The 9805-nt window shown below is 47.5% G+C and overlaps 1 protein-coding gene across 8 annotated transcripts in view; it reads left to right on the forward strand.

The window, feature by feature from the left end:
* Nucleotides 1-5941, forward strand: part of Agrn (agrin) — a 33268-nt gene extending 27327 nt beyond the window's left edge. For 3 of the 8 annotated variants that reach the window (XM_076933558.1, XM_076933560.1, XM_076933561.1), the window contains 14 exons: nucleotides 82-311; nucleotides 402-536; nucleotides 677-773; nucleotides 856-1020; nucleotides 1207-1318; nucleotides 1530-1541; nucleotides 1750-1866; nucleotides 1999-2191; nucleotides 2275-2362; nucleotides 2549-2572; nucleotides 3334-3366; nucleotides 3650-3874; nucleotides 4165-4268; nucleotides 4528-5941. In XM_076933558.1, the coding sequence (XP_076789673.1) occupies nucleotides 82-311; nucleotides 402-536; nucleotides 677-773; nucleotides 856-1020; nucleotides 1207-1318; nucleotides 1530-1541; nucleotides 1750-1866; nucleotides 1999-2191; nucleotides 2275-2362; nucleotides 2549-2572; nucleotides 3334-3366; nucleotides 3650-3874; nucleotides 4165-4268; nucleotides 4528-4685 (1693 nt within the window). In that variant the 3' untranslated portion in view covers nucleotides 4686-5941. The remainder of the gene's footprint in view (nucleotides 1-81; nucleotides 312-401; nucleotides 537-676; nucleotides 774-855; nucleotides 1021-1206; nucleotides 1319-1529; nucleotides 1542-1749; nucleotides 1867-1998; nucleotides 2192-2274; nucleotides 2363-2548; nucleotides 2573-3333; nucleotides 3367-3649; nucleotides 3875-4164; nucleotides 4269-4527) is intronic. The other 5 variants (XM_034502332.2, XM_034502335.2, XM_034502330.2 and 2 more) reach the window with 4 other exon arrangements.
* Nucleotides 5942-9805: the final 3864 nt, after the last annotated feature.

Below are 9805 nucleotides of genomic sequence, written 5' to 3' on the forward strand. Positions count from 1 at the left end.
CCCTAGCTGTGGTTTATGGGGTGTGTTAGTATTACAGCTGACTGTGCGAGGATACCTCTGACTGACCCCTCCTGGTATCAGGGTGCTTGATCGGACCTCTGTGGGCATCGGCCTGAAAGGATGCATTCGTATGTTGGATATCAACAACCAGCAGCTGGAGCTTAGCAGTTGGCAGAGGACTGCGGTTCAAAGCTCTGGTGTGGGAGAATGTGGAGACCATCCGTGTTTACCTAACCCCTGCCATGGTGGGGCCCTATGCCAGGCACTGGAGGCTGGCATGTTCCTTTGTCAGTGCCCACCTGGCCGCTTTGGTGAGAACTAGCCTAGGGCCTGGGAAGGAATCTAGATGTTGTGGGAAGAGACTTCATGTTTCCTGAAATCCCTATCCAATCTCCCCTCAGGCCCAACTTGTGCGGATGAAAAGAGTCCCTGCCAGCCGAACCCCTGCCATGGGGAAGCTCCCTGCCGTGTGCTTTCTAGGGGTGGGGCCAAGTGTGAGTGCCCACTGGGACGCGGTGGTACCTTCTGTCAGACAGGTAAGGTCAAAGAGCTGCCGGAAGGATGAGGGGTTAGGGTCAGATTCCTGGGTTAGGGTTGTATTCGATCATTTAGATACAGTAGTAGGGAAACCAGGGCCTGCAATCTTGTTTTGACAAATCTGTTTGGTCCTCCATAGTCCTGGAGACTGCTGGTTCCCGGCCCTTCCTGGCTGACTTTAATGGCTTCTCCTACCTGGAACTGAAAGGCTTGCACACCTTCGAAAGAGACCTAGGGTTAGTAGGGCAGGGATTAAGGGAAGGGAGCTAACCTGATGAGTAGAAAGTGACACACTCCCACAATTCCACATGACCCCAGGGAGAAGATGGCTCTGGAGATGGTATTCTTGGCTCGTGGGCCCAGTGGCTTACTCCTCTACAATGGGCAGAAGACAGATGGCAAGGGGGACTTTGTATCCCTGGCCCTGCATAACCGGCACCTAGAGTTCCGCTATGACCTTGGCAAGGGGGCTGCAGTCATCAGGTGGGCATATGGGAGCTAGACTAGGCATTAACCAGGGTTAGCTCTAGATATTTCTGTATGGATCACAAGGAGGACCTGAAGGACTACCTGAGGTTGGGATGACAGTTATCTATACAAGGGGTATATGCTGGTGCCACTTGGGCTCTGGGTAAGCAGAGAACAAAACCTCCTCGTACCTTTTTGCAGGAGTAAAGAGCCCATAGTCCTGGGCACCTGGGTCAGGGTATTCCTGGAACGAAATGGCCGCAAGGGTGCCCTTCAAGTGGGTGATGGGCCTCGGGTGCTAGGGGAGTCTCCGGTGAGTATCCAGGGCATGAGGAAGTTCTAGATCTCCCACACCCTGTTCCCACCACTTCCCTTCCTCTTCCCTGGGGGCTTCATAGACCTTGATAGCCACCTCTCACAGAACTGTTTTCTCTGCCCGCCCTGTGCCTCGGTCTGTCTCCTTTTGCTCCCACTGCTCTCTGGCTCTTGCTCTGCAACCCCCCCACCTGCTCTCCGGATGTCAGAAATCCCGCAAGGTACTGTTGGCCTCTTACCCAACTCAGCTCACCATCTCTTGTACCCATTCTTAGAGTAGACTTTCCCACTAAGGCCCAGTCTGCCATTTCTGTGTGATTAATGCTGCCTCATAGATAGTGAAGGGTGGGTGAGGGGCATCAAGCAATGGGGCACACTCCAGCCCAGTGGGTGGGTCATACATGACCCTTTACCCCATGCCTCCTCTAGGTGCCACACACCATGCTCAACCTCAAGGAGCCTCTCTATGTTGGAGGAGCTCCTGACTTCAGCAAGCTGGCCCGGGGGGCTGCAGTGTCCTCTGGCTTCGATGGTGCCATCCAGCTGGTATGGAGATGGGCCCCAGCCAGGTTTCTCCACAATGGGTTGGAGAGGGCCATTGTATGTGGGGATTATATCCTAGGTGAGGGTTGTCTCATCAGCAGATGTGACTAAGGTGCTTCCTCCTCTCTTGTTCAGGTGTCTCTAAGAGGCCATCAACTGCTGACTCAGGAGCATGTGTTGCGGGCAGTAGATGTCTCACCTTTTGCAGACCACCCTTGTACCCAGGCTTTGGGCAACCTCTGCCTTAATGGGGGCTCGTGTATCCCGAGGGAAGCCGCTTATGAATGCCTGTGTCCCGGGGGCTTCTCTGGGCTGCACTGCGAGAAGGGTGAGCACTGGCAGCCCAGGGCTGAGACTTGGCATGGCCTGGAGATCTCACCTGAGGCCCATTTCATCCCATCTGTCTCCCAGGACTAGTTGAGAAGTCAGTGGGGGACCTAGAAACACTGGCCTTTGATGGGCGGACCTACATCGAATACCTCAATGCTGTGATTGAGAGGTAACATGCAGTCAGGAGCCAGGCATTCCCTCTACCCTTGGCTGTCTTGTCTGGTCCTGTCTGTGTATGCCATGCAGGGTATGGGTGTTAGATTCTCCATATCCCTCTCAGCTCTGGCCAGGAGGGAAGGCCCAGAATTTACCCTATCCCCTTCATTCTCACTATCTCTGTCTCTTTGTTTACAAGCGAGCTGACCAATGAGATCCCAGCGTAAGTAGGCTCTTGGCTCTAGTCATACCATGGCACTCACTCATGTCCATGCTTTGCTCCTAGCATTATAATCTTGAGCCCTATTAAAGGTAGAATTTCTACCCTGGATGGAGGATGGAGTTGGGGCCTGTTCATATACTGTCAGGCTCAGCTTCCTGCCTTGAAGTGGTCAATCCTCTACCTAGGATATACCTGCCAAGGGCCATCACCCACACCACTGAGGCTCTACTGCAAGTGTGATTCTGTGCTTGTGTATACATGTATACATGTTTCTATGTGTATATGCTTGGTATGTACTAGGTATGTGCTTGGGTGTATATCTGATTTATAGGTATGTGTGTATGTATTGTATCTACATATACCCATATGTGCATGCAACATGCACGTGTGTATGTAAATGTGAATTTGTGTAGATATATGCAAGGGTGTATGGTGTGTGTGTGTGTGTGTGTGTGTGTGTGTGTGTCTGCACAGACATGGTCATGTATATGCTAGGACATCTCCAGGACTGCTTCCATCAGAAGAACCTTTGTGATTCCATATCACCAATGCCTCTCTCCTTGAACTACCCACCAGGGCATGTCCCCCACATATGTGTTACATGAGGGTCACTGTCAAAGCCCTTTGTGGGCAGGGCCATTGGCACTCTGGAATCATGCTTGCTCTTCCTCTTGTCTGCACATGTTGGCAAAGGGGATTTTGGCCTGCATTCAGCCTGTCTTGTCTCCTGCTTACTGCTTCCCTCTCTTCCTGCTTCTAAGCCCTGAAACTCTGGATTCCCGGGCCCTTTTCAGGTAAGCACATGGCAGTGTTTGAGAGACCCAGCACATTATGTTGCCATGTGCTTGCCTCTTGTCTGCCACCTCTCTGATCAACTTTGTCTAGTTGGCCATGTCTATCATCTCTCCTTTTTTGCATTGTTGGTTTTGCCCCTGCCCACCCAGTTGCCAGGGTCTGATCACCAGCTTCTAGTCTCTATGATAGTAGCTCAAGCTTTGTGCTCTAACATTACCCACACCCACCCCACTCCATTGCCTACTACCCTGGAAGCCCTTGACCCATCCTTTTACTTTACAGTGAGAAAGCACTTCAGAGCAACCACTTTGAACTGAGCTTACGCACTGAGGCCACTCAGGGGCTGGTGCTGTGGGTTGGCAAGGCTACAGAACGTGCGGATTACATGGCTCTGGCCATTGTGGATGGGCACCTACAGCTGAGCTATGACCTAGGTTCCCAGCCAGTTGTGCTGCGCTCCACTGTGAAGGTCAACACCAACCGCTGGCTTCGAGTCAGGGCTCACAGGTCAGTGAAGTCCACTGAGAATGACAAGAGGTAGTGGATTAACTTGCTTAGCTGGGTCATATCCAGTCATTCATGGTCACTAGCAGCCTGACTCAAGGTCTGTTTGTGAGAGGGGAAGAGAGAACAGTAAGAAGACATAGGAGAAGCAGTCAGCCACTGCCTGCCAGGATAACATAGTGTTACTTTCAGGGTGTGGTATCTACAAGGCATGTGATGGAGAAAGTGTGGTGTCTAGATCCTAGATGAGGTAGGGAGGACACTCTTGACAGATTTGTCCTACCCATCCCTAGGGAGCACAGGGAAGGTTCCCTTCAAGTGGGCAATGAAGCCCCTGTGACTGGCTCTTCCCCATTGGGTGCCACACAATTGGACACAGATGGAGCCCTGTGGCTTGGTGAGTGTTTGGAACTGGCCAGGGGTGGGGGATACTCAAGGGTCTCAAACTGTATGATGGATAGACTGTCCTAGAGCTGACATCTGAAGTGGCCCATCTGGATAACAGAAGGGCTCTTCAGGGCAGGGCAGCACCCTCTTCTTCATTAACCTTGCAGATCATAAGTCTGTGTACATGTATAGCACCTCACTGATATTCAGGTGCTGGTGGGCCCCATATGTTGGCATCACTGCCTGCTAATCTGCTGTCTGTCCTGTAGGAGGCCTGCAGAAGCTTCCTGTGGGGCAGGCTCTACCAAAGGCCTATGGCACAGGTTTTGTGGGCTGTCTGCGGGACATGGTAGTGGGCCATCGCCAGCTGCATCTGCTGGAGGACGCTGTCACCAAACCAGAGCTAAGACCCTGCCCCACTCCCTGAGCTGCCACCAGAGCTGCCACCTTCCCTACTGTAATTATTTTCTATTTTTGTAAACTTGTTGCATTTTTATATGATTTTCTTGACTGCACGTTGGCCAGAAGGACTGCTGGCCTGGCCTCCTTTCCGTCCGGGCAGCTGTGCTGCAGAGACAAAGTGGTGCTGAGGGACTCTTAAGTAGACGGTAGCACCTAGAGCCCTGGGCTTTGAAGGCAGCCTTAGGACACACTCCTCTGCCTAAGGTACCATGCCTCAGCCCCTTGCACTGTATGTTTCTACCTGTCCACTTGTATTGGTCCTTTGGGTTTCCTGGCCCATTGCTAGGCCCTGTTTGTGTGTTATTAATGTGTTATTGGATGAGAACTGTGTCCCTGAGCAGGAGGGGGCTGTTGGGGTTGAGGGGGCCCTTCATTAAACCAAGTAACATTGGGTCCTTTGTAGGTTCCCACTTAAGCTGCTCTCCTGTGTGTGCTAAGAGCCAGCCTCACCCCAGGCTAGCCTGGACCCCTAGTGCTCCTGTGACAATACTGTGATACTGAAAAACTGATAACAATTGGGACATCATCTTACTTACCAAAATGTGTTTGCCTGTCCCTGGAGGCTGGAAACAGAAGCCAGGCTCCATCTAAGTTGGCCTGACTGGCCCTCAGCTGGCCTTACCCACCTACTCAGTTACTCTGAACACGGTCATCCTTTCCCCCAAAACACCAGGCCACTTAGGAACCCCTAAGAGGGAGTGAGTCACTATGGGATGTGGTTGACCTCCATTGCTTACCTGCCTGAGCAGCTAGCTGCACCTGTCTCTCAAAGATACCTAGCCAGACTCCTAACCACATTCTTCAACCACTGATTTTGTTTGATTTCTGATGTGGAAGTACGGACATTCCTGTTTAACTCACAGCAACCTTTAATTAGTCTAATATGAGGGCAACCCTCAGTTGGACCATTGTAATGCCGGTCATCCTTGTCTGAGTGACAGTTACCTGCCCAGTGTCCAGCCAAGGTCAGGCACAGGAATGACAGAGATGACTTTGGAGCCAGAAATTACTGAAACTGAAGCAACTGTCTGCTTCTCCATTCCCTATCTTTAATGTCCAGCACAGTCATTTTGGGAGACTTGACAGATCAGGGATGGGGGCAATCTGACCTTCTTCCTGCTTCAGCAATCCAAGACTAGAGGGAGCTGCATGGTATCTTGTTACTAACTCCAGTATGTGTCAATGTCAAATACCATGAAATAAAATCTGAAAACCTTAAAATAGGGACTGTGTGTGTACTTACCAGCCTGGTGGCTTCTTGCTCAGATTCATGAGGCACAAACTTTAAGCTCTCCTGTCCAATGGTGAAGAAAGTATAACCTGAACTGAGAATCCACCACTCCTTTTGGCTGAGCCTTACTTGTTAAGTGGGATGGGCACAGGGTGTGTGTATGTGAAGGCTAACTCAAAAGGTAGTATTCTTGGGCAACAAAGCTACAGTGTATCTGTGTGTGTTCTTGCGTGTACAAATCTGCATATAAGGAAGGGAGCTAGTGGTTGTGTTGAGGATAAAACCAGGAAAATTGGGTGAAAATGCCTCTGTGGAAATATATGGGCTGGAATATTAACCAGGCAGCCCTTTATCTGGCTCAGGTGTATATGGTGGGCGACATTAACTAGGAAGCCTTGAGAAGGAAATTCTTATCACTGGCATTTCCAAAAATATATAAGTAGGAAGTCTTCAAGATATTGACGCTTCCCCATAAGAGCAGGAAGAAAAAAGAGGTTGTACAGTTGGCTGAGTGGCTCCTTGAATGAAGTCTTAGTGTTTTATTGCTGTGAAAAGACACTGTGACCACGGTATCTTAGGGTTTCTATTGTTATGAAGAGACACCATGACCACACAACTCTTATAAAGGAAAACATTTCCTGGGACTGGCTTACAGTTTTAGAATCCATTATTGTCATAGCAGGAAGCATGGTGGCATGCAGACAGGGTGTTGGAGAAAGAGCTGAGAGTTTTACATCCTGATCACAGGCAACAGGAAGAAGCAATCATACTGGTCCTGGCTTGAGCATTTGAAACCTCAAAGCCTACCCCCAATGACACACTTCCTTCAAATCCACACCTTCTCCAACAAGGCTGTATCTCCTAATAGTGCAACTCTACGGGCCTATGGGGGCCGTTTTTGCTCATTCCACATTCCACTCCTTCCTTGGACCCAGCAGGCGTGTAGCCATATCATAATGCAAAAGGTGTTTAAGTCTAATTTCAAAAGTCCCCAGTCTATCACAGCCTCAACACTATTTAAAAGTTCAGTCTCTTTTGAGACTCATGCAATCTCTTAACTGTAATTCCCTGTAAAATAAATCAAAATGAAAAACCAGATCACATACTTCCAACATACAATGTCATAGGATATACATTACCATTCTAAAAGAGAGCATAGTGAGGATATACCAAAGCAAGACCAAAAAACAGCTGGGCAAACTGCCTTTGATATCACATCTGATATTAAAGTGATCTTCAGATCTCCAACTCCTTTTATCGTTGTTGATTAAAACACTCTTCTTTCTCTTAGGCTGGTCACTCCCTGTTAGCAGCTTTCCTTAGCAGATATCCCTCAGTTGTGGCATCTACAGCATTTTGGGATCTTCAAGGCAATCTAGGCTTCACATTCACAGCTTCACACAATGGCCTCTCTAGACCTCCATGCAGGGATACCTCTGACATATCCCTGGCCTCGATGGCTTTCCTTAGCCATGGAGGGAGATTCTATAACCCCTTTCTTCTATACTTGACTCTAAAGTCTGAATTATGGCAAATTCTGCTGTTTGCTGGGCCTGGAACATGATCCCCTTGTTCAAATATATCTTCACCAGTTGTTTTTAATGGTTTCTTTCACTACCTCTAAGCTTGGCCATTCTGGAATTCTCTGTATAGACCTGAGTTTTACTGGGTGAAGTCATGCTTTGAGGTCACTACTCCCTTTATTCCATCCAACCTCAGACTTTAATTTGTTTATCTCCTTGAACACCGACTTAGCTCCATTCTACTTCCCCCTTTTCTCCTTGAACTGTACATTTTGTATTTTTTCTTGACCAGCCTGCTCCTTTGCACTATAGATCTTTATAAGAGTGAACATTAATAACCACATGACACAATCAGTACTAGGCTATTTGAAATTTCCTCTGCCAATGCCAATCCCAAACTCTTCAATTTAGCCTCAGGCAGACTTTGGACAAGGGCAAAAAGCAACCACAAACAAATATTCTCTGAAACCTCTTGAGCCAGTCCTCCACAGTTCAAATCACCCTCAGCACCACTGCCTTCTATGCTTCTACCAGAATTTCCCATTAAGCTCCACTTAAGACATTTAACTACTTTATTAATCCACATTTAAAAAAACAAAACCCATGGTCAGGCCTATTACAGCAATGCTCCAATCTCTGGTACCAACTTGTGTTAGGGTCTTTCTTTCTTTCTTTCTTTTTTTCTTTCTTTCTTTCTTTCTTTTTTTTTCAAAGACTAATTTGTTTCATTTACATGAGTAGACTATAGCCATCTTCATACACACCAGAAGAGGGCATAGGATCTCATTACAGATGGTTGTGAGCCACGATGTGGTTGCTGGGGATTGAACTCAGGGCCTCTGGAAGAGCAGTCAGTGCTCTTAACTGCTGAGCCATCTCTCCGGCCCATTAGTTAGGGTTTTTATTGCTGTGAAGGTACACCATGCTATAGCAAATTTTTTTTTTTTTTTGGTTTTTCAAGACAGGGTTTCTCTATATAGCCCTGGCTGTCCTGGAACTCACTTTGTAGATCAGGCTGGCCTTGAACTCAGAAATCCGACTGCCTCTGCCTCCCAAGTGCTGGGATTAAAGGCGTGCACCACCACTGCCCAGGTACAGCAACTCTTATAAAGGAAAACATTTAGTTGGGCCTGGCTTACAATTTCAAAAGTTGAGTCCATTATTGTTATGGCAGAAAGCATGGTGGCATGCAAGCAGACAGGGTGCTGAAGAAGGAGCTGAGAGTTGTACATCTTAATACATAGGAAACAGGAAGAGACAGTCACACTAGGCTTAGCTTGAGCATCTGAGAATTCAAAGCCTGTCCCCAGTGACACACCTCCTTTAACATGCCCATAACCCCTAATAGTATCACTCTCTATGGGCCAATGGGGGCCATTTTTATTCAAACCACCATATTTGGCAACTTGTTTGTTGGGGGGGGGGGTAGTTTTTTTTGTCTTGTTTTGAGACAGGGTTTCTCTGTGTAATCCTAGCTGTCCTGGAACTTGTTCTGTGAATCAGGCTGGCCTTGAACTCCCATGTACTGATTAAAGGTGTATGCACTACCACCCAGCCATGGCAACCCTATAAGAAAAGGCATTTAATTAGGGCTTGCTTACAGTTTCAGAGGGTTAGTCCATTATCATGGTGGGGAGTATGGTGGTGCGTAGGTGCTGGTAAAGGAGCTGAAAGTTCTATGTCTGTACTCACAAACATTAGGAAGAGAAAGACACTGGGCTTAGCTTAGGCTTTTGAAACCTCAAACCAGTCCCAGACATATACTTCTTTTAACAAGGCCACACTTCCTAATCTTTCTCAAGCAGTTCCACTCACTAATGATTAAATATTTAAATATATGAGCCTACGTTGGTCATTCTTATTCAAACCACCACCACCAAAAATAGAAAACAACCAAACAAAAAACAAAACAAAAAATGGAGCCAGTGAAATGACTCAGCAGGTAAAAGTGCTTGTCAACCTGAATTCAGTTCCTAGAATCTGCATAAAAGGATGGAGAGAACCAACTTCATAAAATGTTTTCTATTACGTGGGCCAGTGGTGTACACACACTCATAATAATAATAAATAATAATAATAATAATAATAATAATAATAATAATAATAATAATAATTTAAACTGAAATCCTATATAGCCAGGCATGGTAGCATATACCTTTAGTCTCAGGAGATAGAGGTGAGCAGATCTTGAATTTGAGGCCAGCCTGAACTAAATAGTAAATTCTAGGCCAGCTATGGCTGAACAATGAGAACTTGTCTCAAATGAACAACAAACAAAAAGTAGTTGTAAGCTCACCCAGGAGGTTCATGAGTCTTGACTATTCACTACCC

Source organism: Arvicanthis niloticus, chromosome 5, assembly GCF_011762505.2.
Source record: "Arvicanthis niloticus isolate mArvNil1 chromosome 5, mArvNil1.pat.X, whole genome shotgun sequence".
Classification (NCBI taxonomy): domain Eukaryota; kingdom Metazoa; phylum Chordata; class Mammalia; order Rodentia; family Muridae; genus Arvicanthis; species Arvicanthis niloticus.